Source organism: Furipterus horrens, unplaced genomic scaffold (genome assembly GCF_987537825.1).
Source record: "Furipterus horrens unplaced genomic scaffold, mFurHor1.1.pri manual_scaffold_1, whole genome shotgun sequence".
NCBI classification, from domain to species: Eukaryota; Metazoa; Chordata; class Mammalia; order Chiroptera; family Furipteridae; genus Furipterus; species Furipterus horrens.
In genome coordinates, this window is record NW_028327171.1 from 62,177,699 (window position 1) to 62,204,640 (window position 26,942).

At 36.3% G+C, this 26,942-nt stretch overlaps 1 protein-coding gene across 2 annotated transcripts in view; it reads left to right on the forward strand.

Moving 5' to 3' along the window:
• Positions 1–19,712, forward strand: part of EIF2A (eukaryotic translation initiation factor 2A) — a 45,246-nt gene extending 25,534 nt beyond the window's left edge. For both annotated transcript variants that reach the window (XM_090275819.1, XM_090275813.1), the window contains 8 exons: positions 2,574–2,647; positions 2,775–2,919; positions 3,117–3,233; positions 5,239–5,810; positions 9,347–9,460; positions 16,733–16,861; positions 18,664–18,729; positions 19,339–19,712. In XM_090275819.1, coding sequence (XP_090131945.1) covers positions 2,574–2,647; positions 2,775–2,919; positions 3,117–3,233; positions 5,239–5,810; positions 9,347–9,460; positions 16,733–16,861; positions 18,664–18,729; positions 19,339–19,404 — 1,283 coding nt within the window. In that variant the 3' untranslated portion in view covers positions 19,405–19,712. The remainder of the gene's footprint in view (positions 1–2,573; positions 2,648–2,774; positions 2,920–3,116; positions 3,234–5,238; positions 5,811–9,346; positions 9,461–16,732; positions 16,862–18,663; positions 18,730–19,338) is intronic.
• Positions 19,713–26,942: the final 7,230 nt, after the last annotated feature.

Sequence of the window (26,942 nt, forward strand, 5' to 3'; positions counted from 1 at the left end):
AACATGTGTCCATTCTTATCACTGGCAAATATGTTCTCCCATACAGTCAGTTCCCTTTTCATTTTGATGATGCTTTCTTTAGCTGTGCAGAGACTTTTTAGTTTAATGTAGTCCCATTTGTTTATTTTTTCCTTTATTTCCCTTGCCCTAGGAGATAATATCAGCAAAAATATTGCTAGTGGGATGTCTGAAATATTACTACCTATGTTTTCTGCTAGGACTTTTATGGTATCCTGACTTATATTTAAGTCTTTTATCCATTTTGAGTTTATTCTGGTGTATGGTAAGTGGGTGGTCTAGTTTCATTTTTTTGTTTCTTTGTTTGTACCAGTCCAGTTCACCCAACACCATTTATTAAAGAGACTGTTTTTACTGCATTGTATGCTAGTGCCCCCTTTGTCAATATTAATTGACCATAGAGACATGGATTTATTTTGGGGCACTCTATTCTGTTCCATGATAAGTTTTTTTAAAAGTGCAGGCTGATATGACAACTGTCACAATGCAATCTAACAAAATTTTTTCTAATGACGTTAAAGACAACTAGGAAGTACTAGAGCCATTGTATGGAAAACAAACAAACAAACTTTTTGACTAACCCAATAATTTGGATCTAGGGTTGGTCAGCTTCAGGTTCTTCTTTTCTGGGAGAGGTGAGGATAAGACTACATCATAAGGCAGTATTGAATTCTTTTATCAAGAAGTACATACTGCTGTCTTATTGTCTTGGATTTTGTTGGGTTAGCTGATATTCACGTTCAGTGCATAGATCCATTATTTCACAAGTGGTTGTGAATTGGTGATATTCTGATTACCCTCCTCCTCTCATTTATTACCTGTACTACTTTTAGAAAGAGAATGTTCTCATCTACTATTTGGTTACCTGTTAGTACCACTTATATGGGAAAGGCAGGTATTCTTTCCCTATATCACTTTTAATAGAATGAGTTATTTCTTTATCAATCTTCATTGTAGCCAATTAACTTTCCCACCCCAACTCCGTCTTTATGAACTATGGGTTTAAACATATATGATGTATTTGAATCCACTGCAATTATTATTTTTGATGATCAAATTATCCCATCATTGGTCAATTTGTCTTGAATGAATTTTTTGCTATATGGTAAGATAAGCTGTTCTAAGATTATTTTGTATATTATTTCCTGTTACACACCTAAAATAAGTCAGTTCAATTCTTCTAGATTCTCTGGTTCCTTTTAGTGGAAAATGGTATTTAGAGACCATAGTTTGCAGGTAGGGAGTTTTTATTGCTACTATGTTGATTATTGTTTCTAGGTCTTTTTTTTTAATCTTATTTTTGTATTGCCTTTGCCAACACTGGGAATCCTGGTTCTCTAGGATACCAGGGGTGACAGTTTGAGAGTATCACATTCACATAATTATTTATTTGCTTTGTTATACACTAACCACATAGTATTCTTAGAATAGCAATACTAACAGTAACACCAATAACATCATTACTGAAAATAATTTAAAGAAAAGGTTTTATAGTTCCTTTTGTTCTTAAAGTATCCCATTAGTGACTCTACACTTTTGAGTATATTAAAGTAGAATAGGAGAGGGAGAGAAGGGGGATAAGTAAGGGAAGGGTTTAGTCAAAGAACCTGTATAAAAGACTCATGGATATGGACAACGGGGAGGGATATGATTGCGGGAGAGGGGGTGGGTTGGGTGGGGGAGGGAAATTAGGGGAAAAGGGGACAACTGTAATTGAAAAACCAAAATAAAAAATAAATAAATAAATAAAGTAGAATAGGGACTGGTAACTGTTCACATGTACCGAAAGTTGCATGCAGGCTAATTTTAAGCACCATTCACATAATCATTATAGCTGTATACTTCTTCCTGCTTTTGAGACTCATTCTGGCCCCTACTAATTTGGGGTTTACCTGCTAGCTTATCTTACTTGCCTGTTTATGAGCATGCCAAAAGAAGGAGGTTGCCAGTTTTGCAGTTTGGTGTGCTACTTTTGAACAGCTGCTGATCTCTGAATTTGAACAAAGGAGGTCTCATAGCTCTTGATCCCATTAACTAAACAAGCAGAATTGTTTATAACATGGGTTCTGACTCCCTGGCACAGCATTAGTAATCAATAAATATCAGTCATTTTTACTCATGTGATCATTATTGTCATGTAATTAAAAAATATTTATAGCCACATTCTGTATTAGCAGGCTAAAGTTATCTTTCCTTTCTAATGGACTCTAAAACTACTTCATTTCAGTGGTTGAAGGGAAGAGAACTGACATTTATTGGATACCTACTATGTGCCTGGCACTGTGCTCTTACAAATCAGTCCCTGGGAATTAGGTATATAATCTCATTACTTGCCCAAGTTCACACAGCTAGAAAGTGACTTGAGTAGCAATTCAAGTATAGATCTGTCTTGCTTCCACCCCATGATTTTCCACTACGTTGCTCTGCCTCACCTACATGAGACTGCAATAAACAGTATTAGTGCATAGTTACATTAACTTTCTATAATGCATTCAGAATTTGACATATCACTATTAGCATCTCTCATCAATTTAACACCATTTCCTTTTTTTTAGACACAATTGCAAATAAATTGCACTTGCAAAAAATTAATGATTTTGTGCTGTCACCTGGACCCCAACCATACAAGGTAATGGCTATGTTTTTGTTTGTTCATGTGGAATATTATAAGATTAGCCTTTTTCTTAGTTTTTAGTGATGTCCATCTTAGCTTATATGCTTCAAAAAATTAAATAATTTCTGTCTGTATATCTTAGGTGGCTGTTTATGTTCCAGGAAGTAAGGGAGCACCTTCATTTGTTAGATTATACCAATACCCCAACTTTGAGGGACCTCATGCAGCTTTAGCCAATAAAAGTTTCTTTAAGGCGGATAAGGTTACCATGCTATGGAATAAAAAAGGTATGATAAATATATTTTATCTCATTTTGTTTATCAAGTATTTATTTAGACTTGTATTCTTATGTGTACAGGGAGAAAAGTATTGATGCTTACTTAATGAAAATTTACATAGCTCTGTTATATTGTTTAATATACTTTTTTTATCACCATTAGGTTAGTTTATGTTTTAAATCTAATTAAAGTTTTTACTGTTAAAGCTACTGCTGTGTTGGTAATAGCAAGTACAGATGTTGACAAAACAGGAGCTTCCTACTATGGGGAACAAACACTGCATTACATTGCAACAAATGGAGAAAGTGCCGTAGTACAATTACGTGAGTATTTCAGCATCTTCCTTTGATAAAAACAGGAACAGTAAAAAAGATGATATAATCTAGGAAAGGGTTTCATATATAACAAAAAAATAAATAAACAGCATAGGTTTGTTGTGAAGAAAACTTCAAAAACTTCTGAGAAACAAACTGTGGCCTTTAATAATTTTATAAAGATGTCATTACTCTCCAAATTGATCTAAAAATGAAATTAAAATGCCAGTAGATTTGTTTTAACTAGATAAGCTGATCCTAAAGTTTATTGAAAAATAACCATACAAGAATGTTTTGAAAACTGCAAAAGAAGAGTAGGCTGGGAGGATTCTGGTACTACTAGATACTAAAATGTAACACAGTTGTAATTAAGACACTTTGGTTCTGGCTGGTGAATAGATAATAAATCAGTGAAACAGAACAAAATCTAGAAAGAGATCTATACTTCCCTAGCTGTTGCTGTATAAGAAGTCAGCACTTAAACCAATGGTAGAAAATACTGACTTTTTAAAAATACAGTAGTGCCTCTCTATATCACAGTTCACTTATCGTGGCCTCACTGTACCGCGAGATTTTTAAAAATATTATATTTAATTATTTATCGCAGATTTTTTGCTATATCACAGGATTTTGTGGTACTGTATACATATGTTGTTAAAGTTACGTAGGTTTAAGAGTGTAGAATAAATGTAAGATTCCTACTTTGTGGGGGGGTCAAGAACGTAATACCCGTGATAAGTGAGGGAATACTGTATATGGTAAACTGTCTAGCTATTTGGAACAGAAAGTTGATGCCGTCTCAACACTAAAATAAAATACAGTTGGGCCAAAAAATTATACTTAAAACAGCAGAACTAAAAGCAAATATTTGAGATTATTATCCCTAATCTTAAAGTAGAAAAAAACTTTCTAAGTAAGGCAGAAGTCATAAAGGAAAACTGATAAATTTTAATATATAAAAATTATAGATTTTTACATTGGGGGAGGAAAAGCGTTCATAACTTAAACAAAACAGAAAATGGAGATAACTGGGGATGAGTATGAGAAAGGGTGAATTTTGTTAACATACCAAGTTTATGAAAGACCAATAACGGAAGAGAAAAATAATCATGAGATAGTAAAAAATAGGCCCCAGAAAAAGAAACGAAATTATGTATAAATATATTTAAAAGGTGCTTAGTTTATAATAAAAGAAATAGAAAGGAGAACAAGATACAGTTTTTCACCTTAGTAGGCTGGCAGAGGTAGAAATATGAAACTACACAGGATGAGTGAGAGTGAGGGGAATCTGCACTGTCAAAAGTTATTGATAGTGTAAATTGGTACAAGTTCTTTGAAGAACATTTTGGTGGTATGTCATCAAGTGAATGTATACACCCTTTGACTAAGCAATTTCACTTCTACAGATGTATTTGTGAACACTCACAGTGAAGAATATATATAAAGGTTTGTAATGGAATACAGTGCAACTGAAAAAGAATGAGGCTGATCATAATGTGCTTATCTGGAAAAAATCTCCAAGATAGAGTATTAAAATGAAACAACAAAGATTTAGAACTTTGGGGGTTTTGTATGTCTTTATAAGAGAGAGAGACTTAATTTCAACAAAAATAGTCTGAAAGCATATGCAAGAAATATACCAGAGGGTTGCCTTTGTGTAGAGGGACTTATTTTTGTGGCATGTCTTTTTATGTAGTTTATATTTTTATTACTATGTGCATATACTACCTAGTTCAATAAAAACTAGTTTGTTAATAACTAGTAGTAATAACCTATACCACACTGCCAAAATATAAAAGAAATTAAGATTTATTAGGGGTTCTTAAATAAATTTATGATTATACGTTAATTCCATTGTATATCATGTAAAAATATTTTAATCTACCATGAAATTTTTAAATATTTTTTACTTTTACACATATTTGAGTGTTATGTGATTATAATTTGTGTTATAATAAATTTTATAGTCATATAAATCCTTGTTGCTAATTTGGGTTTTATATTATTTTTCTAGCAAAAAATGGCCCCATTTATGATGTAGTTTGGAATTCTAGCTCTACTGAGTTTTGTGCCGTTTATGGTTTTATGCCTGCCAAAGCGACAATTTTCAACTTGAAATGTGATCCTGTGTTTGATTTTGGAACTGGTCCTCGTAATGCAGCCTACTATAGCCCTCATGGACATATATTAGTACTGGCTGGATTTGGAAATCTGAGGGGACAAATGGAAGTATGGGATGTTAAAAACTACAAACTTATTTCTAAACCAGTGGCCTCTGATTCTACATATTTTGCTTGGTGCCCAGATGGTGAGCATATTTTAACAGCCACATGTGCTCCTAGGTTACGTGTTAATAATGGGTACAAGATTTGGCATTATACTGGCTCTGTCTTACACAAGTATGATGTGCCATCAAATGCAGAATTATGGCAGGTTTCTTGGCAGCCATTTTTAGATGGAATATTTCCAGCAAAATCAATAACTTACCAAGCAGTTCCAAGTGATGTACCCAGTGAAGAATGTAAAGCTGCAACAGCTTATAGACCCCCAGCTTTAAGAAATAAACCAATCACCAATTCTAAACTGGTAAGTCATTTTACTACTTTGGTAGCAGATTTTTAGTGTGTGGAGTTCTCTAAACCTTTTTTTCCCTCAAGCATGTTCTTTTACTTAGTACCTGATTAGAATATAAAGTCAAGGATAGGAACCATGGAGAATCTATTGCTGAAAATAGTGAACAGCTCATGTTAAGTTGACAAAGAGGTTAATTTTGCATGTCTGAGAAAGATAACTGAGTATGGCACTGGGCTTTGCAGATGATGGGCTCCAATTTAAATGCCTGTCAGGTTAGGCTGGTAATGTCAGGCAACGGTGACCAAGAGAGGCTGTTGACAAGGAGAGATCATGCCTTCCTTAAAGGCTATAGCAACTTGTGACAGTAGCTCATTGTTTCTGTAGGAGATTTTAGGCCCAGTTTGCCAAAATATTTGATTTTTCAAGACAAAACAAGTGTGAATCTTTATGTAAAATTTCTATATTTCTAAAACACTGTTGCTCAAACAGAAGATTTGTTGTCCTTAGGCCATCAGTTTCTACCTCTGTTGTAAAATTATGACCAGAATATTGGTCAGATTCTTACCTGCTTTAAAAAGTTAACATTTCAGAGCTGAGGAGAAAGAATTATGTTAAGGAGTAAAGTTGCTCTGTAAGTCTTTTCATTATTTATTAGGTGACAATACAATAAGCATAAACTGGGACTGGTCCAAGTAAACAAGGATATATAGTTACTTAATTATTAGGCACTCAGGGAAGTAAATACTTTTTTAAAGGATAAAATATTTCTGTGCCTTCCTTGTGCCACTCCTAACTGCCTCAAAAGAAAATAACAATCTTCCTTTTGTAGCAGTGGTCTGTAACTTCTTGAAATGTTCTGTTTAAACATTTTTGTTGTCTTAAGTTATTTAGTAAATATATATAAAAACTTATTTAACAAATTAAGCTTTATTTATGACATTTTTATTAGAGCAAAAAAGACAGTATATTGTAGTCTTTAGATTTGTCCCATGTATAGTGAAATGTTTCTTACCTAAGATAAAACTAGTAGTAACCTCGACATATTCTGCTTTCTAAATTTATGTAAGCTAACATAAGAGGAAGATATTCTGAATTAGTGTATATTTTTATTCTCTGATCCATAAAACTAGTTTGTTTTGGTGGAGGAAGGTAGAAAAATTAATGTAGAAAGATTATAGTTTGAAAATGGTGATAAAAGTAGGTAAGAACTTCTTAAAAACAATTTTTTAACATTTAAGGTTTTCACTAAGTTTTTGCTTTTGTATGTGACAAGGTAATTATTTGATCCTAACAAATCACTTTAGTCAAAGTAACCATTAATGAGAAATTTTTGTTCTTATTAACTCCAGAAATAGGTAAATGACAAAGAAAATACTGTCAAGAAATTACTAGAAACAAAGATGTTCTACTTGATAACTTCACAAAGAGGGTGGGAGTTAAGTAGTAGAAGGGGAAAAGAAAGGTGTTGGGATTTTTTCCCTTTGAAGAAAAAAATTACTTTTTTAATAAGTAAAAATTTGTATATAAATTATACTTAAAAAGTATTTCTTGGTTTTCAAAAAAACCTTCACTTTTATTTTATGTTCATCAAAACAGTCACATAATAATTAATATAACTGAAGAAACAAATTTTATTAGTAAGGATGAAATTATGTACAATGGACACATAGTACTAAAGCCAGAAAAGCTCATGGTTTATATAGTAGCTGTATGGATTTTTTTTTTCCTTTGGTCTTAAATGAATGTCTATCAGTGGCTACATGGTGCTCATGGTGTGGAAGAGATTTCTAACTCATTTCTTTCTCCTTGCATCATTTTTTGAAGTTCTCATGAGTAGAAACTTTCAACCAGAGCAAGGTACTATAGAAGAGTCATTATGGAAAGAATTTTGATATATAAAACAAATGTTCAGCACATATTAGTATATCTTAACTCACATTGTATGCAATGGAGACAAAAAAAAGGAAGTGACAGAGGCTTGCGCTCCAAGTTTCTCTGTTCTACAAATGTGGGTTTTTATATACAGAATGGGGCAAAAGTAGGTTTACTGTTGTTCATATGGAAAATAATACATAATTAATAAATAGTAACTCAAGAATAAACTGTGTTTCAGGTACTCACAACTGTAAAACTACTTTTGTCCCGCCCTATATTCACTTGCTTCAAGTAGGATATGTATACACACAGAACTTTGATGATCCGAAATAGTTAATGCAGCTGCTAAGACAGTCACTGTGTTTTCCTATTTATTCCGCTGTATCTTACATGTTTGAGCCTTGCCCATTTCCTCATACTTATAAATATAACACAGATTTGAGATCTAGTAATCAAGAAACTTCATGGTAACCTGTTCCTTTTGATGTGCCAAGTATGATAAAGTCTAAGAGACAGTTAACACTAAGATAATAGCAGTGCAGAGAGAATCAATTGGTAGAAGAATTTTTTTGTTTAGGGTGAGAACATTTCTGTTCTACTCTCAGCAAATTTTATTTATACAGTACAGTATTATTTTCTGTAGTCACCATGTTCTACATTAGATGCTCCTTGATCCTCTATACTTAGTTTACCCTCTTTCTGTTGTTGAATATAGTTGATAGATGGTTATATAAATATTTATGGAAATGAGTGTATTTCTGTTGTATAATCTGAGAAATTATTTAGATTTTTGTAGGCCACTTCATTATGTTAATCCTGGGTTTATAATTATGCAGTTACTTATTCCTTTCTATTTGAGCTATTTTTCTGTTTTTTAGTTTCTCTATTTGCTTTTATTTTTATCTTCTAATCTCTGATTTTCCAAGTAAAGATCTAGAAAATAGCCCTGGATGGGTAGCTTGGTTGTTAGGAGTGTCGTCCTGTACCCCAAAGGGTTGTGGGTTCAATTCCAGGTCAGGACACATACCTAGGTTGCAGGTTTGATTCCTAGTTGGGACACATACGGGAGACAACCAATCGTGCGCTCTCTCTCTCTCTCTCTCTCTCTCTCTCTCTCTCTCCCTCTCTCCCCCCCCATTCTGCCCCTCTACCCCTTCCCTCCTCCCCCTCTCCCTCTCCTTCTCCTTCTCCCTCTCTCCTCCCCTTCCTGTCTCTCATTTTAAAACTAATAAACATATCAGGTGAGGATTTTAAAAAAGAAGATCTAGCAAATAATTCTTAGCGCAAAGAAAACAAATGAGGAAACTGACTTACTGTTGGCAGTAGTCAGATCCAAAAAGATGCAGAAGAAACTATTGTTGGTATCTTAATTCCATAAGACTCATGTGTCAGTAGAAATACTAAAATAAAAATTCCATTGTGTAAACAAAACTGAAGTGAATTTTGCCAGCTCTTATGTAAGAGATATCTATGACTAGGAAGATCCTCATTAAATCCATCCTTAAGTCGGAGTGTGCCTACTACTAACCAGAGTTTTGAAATATTCTTTGCCAGTGATCTTAAATTGGATAAAATTAGTTTATTCCATACTAGCAAAATTTTGTAATTTGTTGTATATATTTTTAAAAACATGGGCTCTATTTCAAAATTGTTTATTTTACATTTTTCCATAGCATGAGGAGGAACCACCTCAGAATATGAAACCACAACCAGGAAATGATAAACGATTATCAAAAACAGCCCTTAAAAATCAAAGGAAACATGAAGCTAAGAAAGCTGCAAAGCAGGTATTAAAACAAAATCAGTCAAATTAGCTTTAAACCTTAAAGTTTTGCCATCCTAAAGACTTGACTGTTATGTTATAAAACGAAGTTGGAGTTAGACTTAGAATTTCTTTCTTTTGTGTTTGACTATGAATTTTAAAGTATTCTTGTGTGTATAAGAGAAGATTAAGGAAACTAACTCTGACCTTTACACCTGAAACCCTAATGGGATTATGTAGTATGTTACTTGTTATAGACTTTGTGTTTAAACTTTTATGAAGTGGTATAGTTTGCTTTCTTGAAAACATGTGTTTGTTAAGAGAGACAAAACAGTTATGGGGGGGTGGGGAGGGAGAAGGGGTAAGTAGGGGAAGGGACTAGTAAAGGAACTATTATAAATAACCCATGGACATGGACAGCGGGGTGGGGAATGACTGGGAGAAGGGGTGGGCTGGGTGGGGGGCAGAAATGGGTGGAAAAAATGGGACAACTCTAATAGAAAAACAATAAAATTTTTAAAAGAGAGAGAGAGACAAAGCACATGACTATAAAGACATTTTGTCACTCAGCATTATATTACTATAGGAAATTATTCAATTGGGAATCTAAATACCAGAAGTAACCAAACAATGGAATTGTTCTAAAGTAATTTTTATATGATTTTATAATTGCAAAACTATAATAATTGACAAATATAATAATTGACAAATTGCAGCCATGTATGACTTATAGCGATAGTGAGACCTGCTGGGCTAAGACTTTCTGGTTACTAAAGTCATGGTAACTACGTATTGGAGATTCAAATAATATGGTGTTGCTGGTAACACGTGACTTTTTTTGATAGTTCTAGTTATTTATGCGTTTTGGTAGGCAACTAACTGTTTTAAGGTGTAGAATTACTTTATGCAACCATATTCTGCTAAAATCTGGGCTTAAGAAAAAATTAGTGCACTCTTTTGTAGTTAATAAGTTTCATCCAGTAATATCTTTTAAATAGCTCAGGTTTAGGTCATTATGAGCAAAATAATTACTCCTTGTATTAGACTTGTGTAAAAGTAGAACTTGTGCTTTCATCATTACTGGTAGAGACCTCGGCTAGCCCTGAAAGTTACAAGTTAGTATTGTCCTTATAACTACTAGTAGGTAAGATTCCTTCTTACTTTTTTCTAGCTAATATAATTGACAAATAAAAATTTTTAAGTATACAACATGGTGATTTGATATGCACGTATGTGGTGAAAGGATTCCCACAAATCAAGTTAATTAAATATCCATCACCTCACACACTTATCTTTTTGGGGGTGAGACTTTAAATTTTACTCTCTCAGCAAGTTTTATTGATACAGTATAGTACTATCAACTATAGTCACCATATTCTACGTTAGACACTATCTTATACCTAAAAGTTCTATCAACCCTTTTATCAACCTCTACACTTCTCCCACCCCCAGTCCCTGGCAACCACCATACTATTCTCTATTTCTAAGTTTGCCCTCTTTTTAGATTCCACATATAAAGTGATACCATCCAGTATTTTATTTTTCTCTGTCTGGCTTATTTCATTTAACCATAATTCCCCGGTTTATTCATGTTGGTGCAAATTGCAGGATTTCTCTTTTAAAAAATATATATGTATTTTTTAACTTAGCTGTTTTTTATACCTTGGCTATTGTGATATAATGCTGCATAAACATGGGAGTACAGATATCTCTTTGAGATAATGATTTTGTTTCCTGGTGTATATTCCCAAAAGTGTGATTGCTGGGTCATATGATAGCTCTGTTTTAGTTTCTTTCTTTATTTCATTTTTTATTTTTAACTACAGTACACACATTATTATATTAGTTTCATGTGTAGAACCCAGTGATTAGATATTACATAACTCACTAAGTGATCACTCCAATACTCTCACACCCATCTGACACCATACATATTTATTAGAATATTATTGACCATATTCCCTATGCTGTGCTTTATATCCCCATGACTGTTTTGTAACAACCAATTTACACTTCTTAATCGCTTCACCTTTTTCACCCAGCCCCCAACCCTCCCATTTGGCAACTGTCAAAATGTTCTCTCCATCTATAAGTCTGTTTCTGTTCGTTTATTTTGTTTTTAAAATTCATTTGTTGGCAGATACGTATTTATTGGCATTTTATTGTACATCTTTTTATCTTTTTTTCTTCTTCTCCATATAAAAGACCCTTTAACATTTCATATACAGTATTCCCTCACTTATCACGGGTATTATGTTCTAGACCCTCCCCCCGCCGCTGCATTAGGTGAAAATCCGCGAAGTAGGAACCTTACATTTATTTTATTATTTATATATATTTTAAAGCTTTATAAACCCTTCCCACACACTTATGAACCATTCCCAGTCCCTTATTAACCTTTCCCACTCCTTTATTAACCTTTTCCACACTTTTATAAACACTACTTATGTTCTTAAACATATTCTACACTCTTAAACCTATGTAACTTTAACCATATACAGTGCTGCAAAACCCCATGATATGGCGAAAAATCCCGGGATACAGTGAGGGATATAAGTGAACCGCGATATAGAGAGGGACTACTGTAATATTGGTTTGATGGTGATGAAGTCCCTTAGCTTTTTCTTGTCTGGGAAGCTCTTTATCTGTCCTTCAATTATAAATGATAGCATTGCCAGGTAGAGTAATCTTGGTTGTAGATCCTTGCTTTTCATCACTTGCAAATCCCTCTGGCCTGCAAAGTTTCTCTTGAGAAATCAGTTGACAGTCTTATTGGGAGCTCCTTTGTGGGTAATTAGCTGCTTTTCTCTTGCTGCTGTTAAGATTTCCTCTTTGTCTTTAACCTTATGCATTTTACTTATGATGTGTCTTGGTGTGTGCCTCTTTTGTTTCATATTTTTCATTTTCTTTGGCTCTCTGTGCTTCCTAGACTTGTATGTTTATTTTCTTCACCAGGTTAGGGAACTTTTCAGTCATCATTTTTTCAAGTAGGTTTTCAATTTCTTGATCTCTTTTCCTTCTAGCACCCCCATGATGTGAATGTTGGTACACTTGAAGTTGTCCCAGAGGTTCCTTATGCGATCCTCATTTTTTGGATTCTTTTTTCTTTCTGCTGTTCTGTTGGGTGTTTTTTGCTTCCTTACATTCCAAATCACCGATTTGATTCTCAGCTTCATTTACTCTACTGTTGGTTCTGTGTAAATTATTCTTCATTTCAGTTAGTGTATCCTTTACTTCTAACTAGTCCTTTTTATGCTGTTGAGGTTTTCACTGTTAGTTCATTGAGCATCCTAATAACCAGTGTTTTGAACTCTGCATTTAGTAGATTGCTTGTCTCCATTTTGTTTAGTTCTTTTTTTGTTGTTTTGTTCTTTTCTTTCATTTGGGCCATATTTCTTGGACTCATTTTGACAGCCTCCCTGTGTTTGTTTCTATGTATTGGATAAAGCTGCTACATATAACCGGCTTGGTAGAGTGGCCTAATGTAGTAGGGGTCCAGTAGGTTGTAGTGGTACAGCCTCCACAATCACCGAAGCTGTGCACTTGAGGTGCGTTCCCCCTGCCCCCACATGGGCTCCGTTAACTCTCTTCTAGTTGAGCCTTGATTGCTGTTGGAATGTCAGTGGGAAGGATTTACCCCCAGGCCAATCAGCTGCAAGGACTAACTGTGACCACTAACCTTTGGCCACCATGGAGGATCAGCCATACAGGGGCCAACCTCACAGAGCAGGACTTATTTCATCAGGGCTCTGGTGCTCTCTGAGTCTGACTGTTGAATGTGTCGCTTATGGAGATGGTTTGGAGGTGGTGCATCAATGTGGTCTGAAGCTGTTCACTGAGTGATCTAGCTCTGGGACATCCCAGGGGGTACAGGCCAAGATCAACCACTGCCTGTCCTCTGTCCCGGGACCACCTAGTATGAGCTGCAAAGTGATCTGCAGATCTACTGGAGTTCGGTTGTGCCCCAGCTAGGCCAAGCTGTGAACCAAGGCCAGCTGGTGCTTGTTTGAGAGATTTTAGGAAAATCTGAAGCATGAGCCAGGACAAGCTATTCCTATGGAAAAGCTACGGGAAACAGCTTGGATGGGCCTGTAAGTTGAATGGGGTGGGGTGTTAGGGAATCACCAGGACAGGGCAAACAGTTTGAACCAGGTTGATGGAGTCTCAGACATCCATCTTCAGCTCTGTTCGTGGTGTGGGCTAGAAGGGGCACATTAAAGAAACAATAGCCCCTTCCAGCACTTCTGTCTGGGAGAAAGCTGACCCCCACCCCCAGCTCTTACCCTGATGCTGGACAATTCATTTCTTCCCTGTATGCCTCTGGTGCCTTTCAAGCTGCTGTCCCTGCGCTGGAGCTCAGTTAGTCTGCACGGGGCCACTTTAAGAGGAACTGCCTGGGACTCCAGGAGCCTCCCATCTGCCTCAGCTTCAATCTTTGCTCATTTTTACAGCCAGAAGTTATGATGACTTTTCTTCCTGGCACTGGAACTCCTGGGCTGGGTGGCCTGGTGTGGAACTGGGACCCCTCACACCTCCTGGGGACCTCCACAGTTGTGATATCCCTCCTGATTTTTATCTGCTGCAACTGGGTTTGGAACCAGCCCATTCCATGTCTCCAACCCTCCTACCAGTCTCGATTTGGCTTCTTCCTTAATCTTCTAGTTGTAGGACTGCCATTTGGCTTGATCTCAGTTGCTTCTGAATGATGGTTGATAGGTAGTTTAGTTGTAATTTTGATGTGTTGTGGAAATAGGCCAGTACAACATGTACTTACGCTACTCTCTTGACTGGAAGTCCACTGCTCACACCTCGTTTGGTCCCCAGGCGTTCTGGGCCAGACATCGGCTTCTGTCTTCCTAGACACCAACAGCTTGTCAGTCTTTTTAAATTCTTGAGGAACCTCCATGTTGTTTTCCATAACAATAGTACAAGATTCTTTCTAATAGAGATTTAAGGACCTTCTGAAACCCACCCACTTTAGAATCCTAGTTTATATGTGATATTTCTTCCTTTTATCAGATCTTTTCAATATGACTATCACTGGTACAGTGCTAAGGTGCCTTTGCAATAAAATATTAGTTTTTTATTTTGTGTGTTTTTCTGATAAAATTTGCATCGGGATCATAGAATCAGTATCTCTTATTTATAAAAATCAATATTAAAATATTTGGACTTTCTACAAGAGAGCACTTGTGGCTTTTTTGAAGAGAACAATCAGTGCCATTAATGTAAAACAGAATGATTACAAAAACAAACACCTGCCCCATCCTATGTAACTGTGCAATCACCCACATATGTTCTTTACTCAAGATAATACTATTACTCCATCATTTATTGAGTTGCTCTTTGTGTGTTTCCCAGTGATGGCAAAGGTTTTCTTCTTGCGAGATAATCCTTTCTGTAAGCATTTTTGAGACAACTGGTTGGAGTTATTAAATGTTATGGCTGTGTTATAGAACAAAGGTAAATGGCCTGTGATAGTAGCACCTTGTCCATACCTTCTCAGCCCTGCTTCCAAATTAAATAACCGAAGATAAAGGAGTCAGATGTATGTAAATAACCAAGTACTTTTATAAACTGGTGGTAGTTTTTATAAGCTTATCAACTATACCAAAAAGAATTGAAACTAAAAATTTAATTTTACCATGTATATATCCTTTCCAGAGAATGACCAGAATTTAAGTATAATAATGCAGACATTTTAACTTATTCTTGGTTATTTAAAATATGATAGAAAGTTAAATTTTTTATTTTACCTAACTTTAATAGTTATTTACATTAATAACATTAATTTTCCTTCTTAGTAGAGAAATTAATATTCTCAACTCATTACAAACAACTGAACTAAATTTTTTTTAATCTGATGTCAAAAGCAAAATCTCTCTTCTCCTTTTATCTACTCTTCTCCTTTAATTTTATATTATGAAAAATACTAGACTGTATATTATCAGAATGTATAGGCTTCTTAAGAGTAGAAACTAAATAGTTTCTTTCTGAATACTTTTAAAGTGCTAAGTAATGTGTTCTCACATAGAAAGTAAGGAATTAATTTTTGCTGCATTTGAGTGTACAAAAAAGTGCAACTCTGAGTCAGTGGTTTTGGATTCATGGGGTTCTATGTATTCCACTTGAAACTGTATGAAGAAGTAGAAGCTCTACCTTGAGGGCAATAAAAACTTAATTAACTTTGTTTCCTGTCTTGTCAAAATGTATGTCTTGTCTTAAATACAAAAAGAATATCATTCTTTTTCTCTTTTATTTATTTAGTATGTACAATAAAGCATGTATTATGCTGGGGGTACAAGTAGAATAGTGAACAAGGAAACCTCAGGTGCAGTCTGAGAGATAGTGCACATGGTGTTAGAGTAGGGATATATACCACATGTGGTGCAACTAAATCTGATCTCTTGGGAGGTGTGGAAATCTTCCATGAGACCAAAAGGATAAGTAGAGTCAGCCAGGTCATCTGAAGGTATTCTAGGCAGAAGGAAGAGTCAGCAAGAATAGTAAACACAAAGGCCAGGAAACAAGAGTTTATAGCACTTTTTAGAAGGAATAAAAGTGGTTTGGAATCAGTGGTACCTCAGTGAGGAGGGATGCTGCTAGAAAGCTCATCAGAGGTCTGATCACATTGCGAGCAATATAGTATCCTTTCCAGGGGGGAAAAGTTTTTTATGTCACTATGTTGCAGAGTTCAATTGAACTGATTATGAATCTCTATACGACCTGTCCTGTAGCATCATCCATTACGTGTACTTGATGATGCATGCTCATAGTTTTGGAGGATATCACAAGAGTGAAACTTCTAATACCTTAGTTAGAAAAGCCCTCTCACATTTCCAAAACATTCATATAACAGCACCTCCCAAAATATCGAGAAATTTTGAATGTTTATTGACTGATACAGAAACCTCCTAGTTGCTCTGTCTGGTAAGGTCATTTCTTTTCATTTGTCTTTCTTTCTTTTTAATGCTAGTATAATGTTCTTCAAAACTTTTGTTATGTTACTTTAAATTATAGATCTACCAAAGTGTTCCCAATGACAAGTATTACAATAAAGACCTTTTGGTTGTATCATTATACTGTGATTTTTTTTTAAGCTGCATTGTTTATGATGGGATAATGTTACGTACTTCATGAGGCCCTCCATTCAGATCCTCTCTATATAAAATGTAGCATAAAAGATAAAATCACATTTTTGTTTCTGCATTTTATATTATATACCAAGACTGTTTTGGTTGAAACACTTTGATACTTTCATTTTAGAAAATTAAATTTTTGAAACTATTTCCTGCAGGAAGCAAGAAGTGAAAAAAGTCTAGATTTGGCCTCTACTCCTGCCCCACAGAGCTCAGAACGAAATGCTGTCTCTCAGTCAACTTCTGGAGACCCTGAGGTAGACAAAAAAATCAAGAACTTAAAGAAGGTGAGGGATTTAAATGCAAGTCATATGTGTTTTTTGAAAGAAATAGGTAAGAATTATCTAAAGAAAATAATGTTTAGAAGCCTAAATATAGACATCTAAGAAGTTTATGGCCGTTTTCATTGTTGTTTTCTCACTGTGAAATACTGTAACAGGAATAGCACTGATTTAAGTTCTATTCACAAATGTCTAATGGCTTTTAGTCTTTTTATTATTGATCTTTGGAGTAATAAGAAATAATATACATTTGCACAGAAATACACTGAACACTTTATACTTAGTATTTCATTAGACATGTATGAAACAGGTAGGAATAGAACTTTATCTCAGTTTTAAAGATGAGGAAACAGAGACAAAAAGAAGTTTATTAGTTTGTCAAATTGCAACGAGTTTGTGGAAATAAAACCAGGTCTCTAGAGCCCTTCCCAGGTTGCACTAGTTTCTCTTTAATGGAGGGTGGGATGGCCGGAGGAGGACAAAGCGGGGGAAATTGGGACAACTGTAATAGAATAAGAATTAAAAAATCTTTAAAAAAAAGTTTCTCTTTAAGTCAAAGATGTCATCTAGGTATAATGAGGTGCTAAAATAAATGGTGAAATTGGTTATACACATGTACACATACACATACATACACATACATATATTGGGTTGACCAAAAAGTCCATTTAGTGTTTTCCGTAAAATAAAAGACACATTTTTCATTTTCACCAATAACTTTATTGATTTGGATATTTTGAGTATATCAGTTCTCTCCCACGTGGCATAACGTTGATTGTTCTCAACTAATGTCTTGATTTGACTGCTATCAATCTCAACTAGTCTACCTGTGTAATTCTCTAGCGGGAAATCTCTAGCACAAAACTTCACAGACCGCTTTTGACACATTCAATCAGTCAAGCACCTTCTCTATACACTGCACAGATCTTTGTGTTTCAGTTGCGTTTTTACCTTTCTTGAAATAATAAAGCATAATATGCTGAAAATGTTGCATATTTTCTTCCATCGTCAGTATTAAATTGGCTGCACAAAAATTCACCGATTTTGATGCTTTTTAAAATGTACACTGACATGACAGCTGTCACAATACAATCTAACAAAATTGTTTCAAATGAAATGAAAGACAACTAAGTGCTACTAGAGCTATTTTACAGGAAAAAAATGAACTTTTTGGCTAACCGAATACATATATAACAATTAAAAGGTTAAAAAGTATTTCATCAACTCCCATGTTCTTATTTTTTCAGAACTGCAGCTTATTTATTTATTTATATATTTTTATTGATTTTAGAGAGAGGAAGGGAGAAGGAGAGAAAAGTTGATTTGTTGTTCCACTTTTTGATACTTTTATTGGTTGATTCTTCTGTGTGCCCTAACTGGGGATCAAACCTACAACCTTGGTGTATCTGGACAACACTCTAACCAACCAAGCTACTTAGGCAGGGCTTATTTATTTTTACATTTTTCAATTAAAGTTGACATACAATACTGTATTAATTTCAGCTGTACAACATAATGGTTAGACATTTATATAACTTGTGAAGTGGCTTTCCCCAATAAGTCTAGTACCTATGTGACAATATGCTGTACATTACATCCCACATGTTAACATATCTAATTTTACATTTAATTTTAAAAAATAGTTTACCTTAGCATTTTAATGGACTGTTCTCAACACAGATGTAAGATAATTGTTCTCCTCCTTCAGGTTTCACGTTCATATGATCGAGTTGTTAGTAAGGAAATTTGCATTCTAAAATGACTTATTCTTCCTTCCTCTTTACTCATAATATATTTGATGTTTGCAGAAACTGAAAGCAATCGAACAACTGAAAGAACAAGCAGCAACTGGAAAACAGCTAGAAAAAAATCAGGTCTTTTCTGCATTTTTTTATTTGGGTTCATAGTCATGGCTACTCTTCCCCTTTTTATAATAAGCAGTTGTTTAATTGGGCAAAAGAACATGTAGATTTTAAAAACTTCTTTTGGAAATTATGTGCCATATATTTTTTTTAATGTTTTTATTCTTAAACAGGAGAGGATAGGGGGAGACATGATGTAGATAATAGTGAATGAGAAAGTCACTAAAAGGTATATTAATGCTATTGCTGCTGAAAATAAAGAGCATTTATTATGTTAGACAAATATTAGATTCTCTTTCTTCCTATATCGCAGGTTGCACTGCTCTGTTTTTGCCCCTTTCTTTCCTCCTTACCTCAGCACTTTTAAGCCCACGTATAGAAAGGAAAATTTATTGGACCTAAAGGGATGCAGTAAGACAGCTTTTGTCCTTTGCCCCTTTGATTCATATCAGATAACAAATCAGAACTTGTTCCTAATCTGCAGTTTTAAATCTGTGTTTACCAGTGGATCCAATAGTGTCAGAAATACTCTCTCTGAATATTTTCTTTGTTATTTTGTCTGTAGAGCCAATAGTTATTTTATTTCCTATTTAATAACTTTATTGTTTTAAATTTTTCTAGTTGGAGAAAATTCAAAAAGAGAAAGCCCTTCTCCAGGATCTGGAAGATTTGGAATTGGGTATTTAAAGATTCACAGAAAGCATGTCGATCACCAGAAATTAGTGAAAACACATCTTCCATTAAATTCGTTGGTGTATATGGAATATTCATGTGCCTACATTTAACATCCAAGATTCTCTATATGTGTGAAATTATTTTATAATGCCAATTAAAATTGAGTTTTGTATCCTGCATCTTATATCATGTTAACGTATGATATAAAAAGAGATACATGAATTTTCTAGCTAAACTTGACAGATTAAAAGACAATGTCATTGTTTTTTAGTAGGAGGCAGTATTTACCCTATAAATGAATAAAGACATTTTAACTTTAATTAATTTTGGCTTTGTTATAAGTTTCTCACTCAAAATGAGGATTAATAAAAAAGGAAAGAAGGTAAAAGGTGAAGCAATTAAGCCCCCTCTCTAAAAAAAAACTTCATAGATAGAGATAAACAGTATGGTGATTACCAAAGGGAAAGGGAGGGGCAGGTAGAAGAGGGTAAAGGGATAAATGGTGATGGAAGGAGACTTGATTTGGGGTAGTGAACACAATATAATATACAGATGACGAATTATAGAATCATACAGCTGAAATCTATGTAATTTTATTAACCAGTGTCATCCCAATGAATTCAATAAAAAAAAGAAATAAGGTACTTAGTGAGGTTGGTTTTTACATAGATTGAACCATGTAAACATTTATTGCTCAAAAAGTTAATGAAAGAAGTTTATGGGTCAGCCGCTTCAAATAGGATATTATGCCGTTTTTGAAAAGCTAAATTTGCACTTTCTAAATTTTTACCCCCTGCCAAGTAGAAAATAATATACACCTTTCAAAAGGAATTTTATATCAGAAAGTCTGAAACATTAAAAAAGTAAGATGTTGAGTTTCCAAAAGTAAATTGAAAAATGAGCATGTTATTCTTGGCTCTTCAGCTGTCTACCTAAAGACATACTCCATTAACAGCCACAGTGCTCCTGAGACTGTCTGCAAGCCTCCATCCTGCAGGTGCCAGTACCAGGCCCCAGCAATAAGATTACCATTCCACAGGGACAGCTCAGCGCTGTGGAGTCAGTAAGGTTAGGTGTCAGGCATGGATGCTGCTGTAGTTGTGGAGACCTGTGCAACTCCTGAAACGGGGCCAACCACCCACTGTAGTTACTCGAGTTGCTACTTCATAGCCCTCTCCTTGTCTTTATATTGCTTTATTTGGTTCTTGGAGACTCTGGGGATTCACCACCTTCTGTCTTCTCCCTTTTCCTGGTATGTTGTGGAATTGATAGGGAAACCAATTAGTATGGTGCCATCTACTTTCTTTCTGTTTCTAGAGTTTCTAGTCTGGTCAAACTGTCTTCTTTCCAATGTTGTGATAGATTCATTACTGTCATTTCTCTGAGATGCTGAGAAAGGAGTGAGAAATGCATATGTTTATTTTGCTCTTTTAAATTGGAAATGAGAAAAGTACACTTTAATGTTTTTTAAATATAATATATAACATCTATCTTTTAAATGAATTTAATAATTAAAAGTATTTAATAAGTTCACCCAAAACACAATTTCTGATATGGCCACTAGAGGACCCCCAAGATCAGAGTATAGGAGAATTAATAAGGAATTAGAAATTTTAGAATATATCTGGAAAATACATGTACATGTATGTTCACTCACTTAAAATTCGCCAATGTAATAGCCTGCAATGCTGTTCTTTTTTCACTGCCAAATTTCTTTTGTGTGTGTGTGTTTTTGTTCTTTTCTGCCAAACTTCTTGAATTAACCCTCTTTAGCCTGTTAACCATCAGACGTATTCCTATTCTTCCTCTGAGTTCTGTTAGTGATCTCCTATTGGCTGCAAATGAACCATGTGTGAGGAGTTTGTCTGTAGGTTAACTGTTTCCAAAATGCAATGTCTTTTCCTATAGAAGTAATAATATAAGTGGTTATTGGTGCTGAGGTGTGCCCATGAAAACCTTAAGTGAACTATGTATAGATTAATTTTTTAAAGCAGTTTAAAAGTTAATTTTTTAAATTAATGCCAGAATAATAAATATAAGAAAATAGAATGAGATTTTTCTTTTTTTAAGTTTGAATGCTTTTGTTCAAGAAGACTTAAATGACGGAAATAGAAAAAAAGAATTTTTAGGAGATTCCTGAGAATGATTTTGGTTATTTTTGTGTGTTTCAGGTACTGGTTCTCTACTACAGTAGTCCCTCTCTATATCGTGGTTCACTTATCACAGCCTCACTGTATCACAGGATTTTAACAAATATTTAATTATTTATTGTGGATTTTTTGCTATATCGCGGGATTTTGGAGTACTGTATACGTATGTTGTTAAAGTTACGTAGGATTAAGAATGTAGAATATATTTAAGAACATAAGTAGTGTTTATAGAAGTGTGGAAAAGGTTAATAAGGGAGTGGGAAAGGTTAATAAGGGACAGGGAACGGTTTATAAGTGCGGGGGAAAGGTTTATAAAGCCTTAAAATATATATAAATACTAAAATAAATGTAAGGTTCCTACTTCGCAGATTTTCACCTATCATGGGGGTGGTGTTCTAGAACGTAATACCCACGATAAATGAGGGAATACTGTACATATATATATAAACTTATCCTCTCTTTCTCTTGATATAAATTTTCAGTGTTCTTTGACTTACCCATAATTGAGGTGGTTTAGTGTTTACAAATAAAGAGAGGGAAAGAAGAGAGATTTTCCTAAGATCACTAAGCAAAATATAGAAACAGGAGTGAAAGAGAAAAAGGCATTACAGAAAACAAGATTATACATGAGATGGACAGAGAAGGAGGGAAAGAAAAGGAGAAGTGAAGGAAAGAGACATTAGGATTAGGTTAGAGCATCACACCAAAGATACCATCTTAGCTTCCTATCTGAGCTGGGGAGGAATGAAGGAATGGTGAGCGCTCTTGGAAGAAGAAAGAACTACTATATAACCCAGGAATAGTTGCAGATCAGGCACTTAGGAACACCTCCACAAATCTCTTAGGAATTAAGTTTCTTTTCAAAGAAAGGACATCTGTATTTTTTAAAGTTAAAAGTCTTGCAGTGCAGACGTCTTGCATTTACACCCTCAGGCAAAATTTCTCCTAGGCACAATTTTGTTTATTTCTGTATGTTCAATTGAAGCTAAACAGGTCAAATTCCAGAACTGTGATATCACCAGAGAGAACCTTCTGTTGTGCCCAGACTGTTTTGTTTTTGCATCCTTTCCTCTTCTTCTTCCCAGCAGGAACATCTGGCACCGCCTAAAGAAACATGAAGTCTCTGGCTTGTGCTTCCTCCTCCTAGTTCCCAAGCATATAATGAAGAAAATCCAGTTATACTTAATGTTTGAATTAATACATTTGGATCACAAAATTTTAGTAGACATTTGCATTTTCAACAGTGGAAATGGAAGTCTTTCTCAAGGAGTTTAGACAGAGTTTGGTAATATTGAATGGAGAACAGAAGTGAGCAAGCTTGGAGCCCAGTTGTGGGGCCCAGTGCAAAAATAAAAATGCAGTTTCTTGTTCAAAAATTAAATTTTAAGATAATGAAAGCAACGCATTAAACCAAGTGCATGGCACTGTGCAACTGCACAGGTTGCCCACACATGAAGCTAACCTTGTGTAGAAGCTACTGGAATTCCAACTGAATATTTACTTTGTTTCCAGACTCCCCCCAGCTCCCTGGAGGAGGAAGATGTAATGCCCGCTCCTAGCCAGATTGCTGCCATAGCTGAGTTTGGAGCTGTTAAGGAAAAGAAAGATTAAAAATATACTTATTGACTGATTGATCTTAGGGAAAGAGAACAATTTATTGTTCCATTGATTTATGCATTCATTGGTTGATTCTTGTTATGTGCCCTCACCAGGGATGTAACCCGCAACCTTGGTGTATCAGGACAATGCTCTAACCAACTGAGCTACCCAACCAGGAGACTTTTTTTTTTTTTTTTAATGAGTTTTAGGTTCACAGAAAAACTGAACTGAAGGTACAGACTCTGTGAGGCAAAAAGCTAGGAAAATTCCTTGGCAAGTGGAATGGCGAAACTGAGACAGATACCTGAACAAACTGGCCAAGCAATTTACAGCCAAATGCAAAAGTTCACCTCCCTAAAGATAACATCTGGGCTTCAGTTGTATTTCAGCTCCAGGCCCAGCAAAGCATATAACCAAGGGGGTGATGCCAATGTAAGAAACAAGGACATAGTGACTCCCAAACCAGTAGAAAGTCATTAGTAACAAAGGGCAAATGTAATTAGAGGGTCTTAAGGGCCATCCCGAAGGGGGAAAGATAGTCATCACCAGACAAAGGGAAAATGGGAGAAGGTGGTTGACAGTAGTAACATATTTACAAATCACAATAAGGGCATTTAGATAATCATGTTAGATTGTAACTCTGGAGTAACCAGTAATGGAGAAACGGGGGAGAAGGTGAGGGGAAGGAGAGCTAATTGCATTACTATAAAACCAGTTTTCTTCATCTACTTGGCGTGCACATTCTCCTGACTGAGGGTGCGCCCGACTCTGCAGACTTGTGAATAAATGTCTCATTTTGCTGCTCAAGTCCTGTGTCCCGGTTTTTATCGTGAGCATTTCTCACAATTTGGGGGTTCGTCCGGGATCCTCCGCCTGTGTGCGGAAAGGGGCTCAGCCGAGGCAGGAAGACGCGTCCTACCCACTTCTGGGTGGCTCGCTTGACCCAGGGCCCACCCGCCTCACAGTGTCTGGAAACAACCCGAGACTTCTCGTTGAGACAGCAGTGGATCGATGCTGCGGGGAAACAAAAGCAAACACCGTGGCAACCAGGCAACCTCGTGCATGGGCCAAGGTAAGAAAATTGGACTTAAGTACTGCCTTGGTGGTTGGGCATCCTCGGGAAGCTGATTGTGTGTGTGGCTGGGACGTGTCTCAAGACACGAAGCGAGTGTGAAGTGCCCCCCTGCTGGGTCCTTTCTCCCGTGAGGGAAACGGCCGGAGACAGACGAAGCATCGCGGGCTGTGTGCAAAGTCTCTTAAGAGAACTGAGCACACAGGACTGTGTACAAGAAACTTCCAGTAAGGGAGGTTGAGTATACAGGGCGTGGATAGAAATTCTCTGGTAGAGGGGGATTGAGCTCACAGGGTCTGTGTTCAATAAATCTCTGGTATAGGAGGTTGAGAACACAACCGGATTCAGCCACAGGAATCAGCTGAGGATGTGAAATAGAAATTCTAGACCTAGGGAAATTAAAAGGGGTGGGGCCAAGGAAGGCCCCACAGGCACTCCACCCAACAGTCCATTAGGGAGAATGTTAGAGCACTAGGGAGAGGATCCCTGGACCAAAAGTAAGGAAAAACAGACAATGGTAAATTATTGTTGTCTCCTTTAGCCAAAGGAACCCATTTATGGGAAATCTGTCTTCTGGCCCCAATTTGGGTCTGATGAATGTTGGGTTTGTCAAGCCCTGGTCTTATATGTGAGTGATCAGGCATCAGCTTTTTTAAAAATTATTTGTTTTTGGAGAGAGGGGAAGGGAGAAGGAGAGAGGCATCACTGTGTGGTTGCCTCTCACTCGTGCTCCCAGTTGGGGACCTGGCGTGCGGCCTGGTCATGTGCCCTGACTGGGAATTGAACCAGCAACACTTGGTTCGCAGGCTGACGCTCGGTCCCCTGGGCCACAGGAGCCAGGGCCAGACATCAGCTTTTAAGGAAGAGAGGGAATATGCTCTCTGCTGATCACCACCTACCAGCAGATCTGCAGGTCTCTTCCCTGTAAAAGAGAAAGAAGATAAAGCCTGGGACCCTCTGTCCTGTCTCCCACTGCCTTAGCCCTGGCCAGCCCGCGGCCAACTGGGCGGAGCACCAGGACAGACAGTACAGACCGGAAGAGGCCAGGAACACCTAGCAGATACCCCACCAGTATCCGCCCCCATGACACCTAAGGTGCCGGTGGGAACTTATTCTAGATTAAGAAAGGAATTAGAACAATGTAAGCAAGACCTAAAGAACTTCCCCATTCCCCCAGAGCAGCCAATGTTTCCCCTTAGGGAGGTCTCCATGGGTCCAGGACATATTGGATAAGTCAAATGCTCCTTCAACAAGCACTGAAGTTAGAAACTTCAAGTGCAATATGAAGTGCTTGGTAGAGGACCCCTTTGGATTGGCAGAACAATTAGATCAGTTCCCTGGACCCAGCATGTACATGTGGACGGAATTAATGTCTATACTAGACATCTTCAGTGGGGAAGAGAAGGGAGTGATCAGACGGGCTGCTATGAGGATATGGGAAAGGGAACATCCTCCTGGTCAGGGAGTTGTCTCAGCCTAACAAAAGTTTCCCAGTATAGACCCTGAATGAGATAACAGGCTGGAGGATAGGGCTCAGATGAGAGACGTTAGGAGCCTCATCATCAGGGGAATCAAGGAGTCCATTCCCCAAGCACAGAATGTCTCCAAGGCATTTGAGATACAGCACCATCAGCATTCCTACAGAAGCTCAGGGACCAGATAAGGAAGTATTCTGGTCTAAATCCAGAGAATGCTGTAGGACAGGGACTCTTTAATTAAAAGTCACCCTTGTAACAGAAACTGGCCAGATATTTGTAAGAAATTGCAGAAGATAGATGAATGGGCCAGATAGATAGAACAATTGAAAAAACCCTCAGGAAAGCTCAGAAAGTGTATGTTAGAAGAGAGGAGGAGAAGCAGGAACTTCAAAAAGCTGCAGAATATCTCTGCAAATCAAGGAACTTTTAGCTCCCAGATACTGAGTTTGCGTATAGTCCTTCACCGTGTGGAAAAGAAAAAGGATTGGAAGCATGTTATGGTTAAGTATAAAGAGTATTTAGAAAGTTTGTAAATGTTGCAGAAGGTCTAAGAAAAGTTTTAATAATAAAAAGGAAAGTTATGGAAGTTTTAAACCTGGGAAAAGGAAACCTCAGCTGCTTGTGTTCTGATTTTATAAAAGCGTACCTTCGTCTGTTCTGCTGTGGAATTCTCTGTATCTGTTTTTGACCAATGAGATCTAGGAAAGGTTGTCTGTAAACCAGTTAGCAAAAATTCCGTTTGCCACCTAGGACCCAGGAAAGGTAATTCAGGGCTGCTGAGTGCTGCAGCCTGGGCAAGTGAGCATGTCTCTGCCAAGGGCATGTGTCTCTAGGAGGCCAGTGAACATACTGGAGAGAGAGGGCCTAGCTATCTGTGTTTTGAATTATTGCTCTGTTTATGCTCTGAAAGGAAAAACTGAGGTTTCCCAGGGAAATTTAAAACTTCACATGAAAGAAAGGGAACCAGGGAAAGTGTAAGGTATGTAAATGAAAAGGTTTGTTAGAAGTTTATAAAGGTTTTGAAAAGAAATTGTATGGTTTTAGTAATGGAAGGTGTAATGCATGGAAATGCAGTTTTGAAGGACAAGGATTTTCCTTCACATCTTTATATTTTTCTCCCTAGCTGAACCCTCCAGTATTTGGCATTCTAAAGAAGTAAGAAGTGACATAAGGTTCCTTTGCATGAAACTAATAAGACCAGTTGCTAATGGTGGTTTTGTATCAATTGCTGCTCTTGTTGTGTTTGTGCAA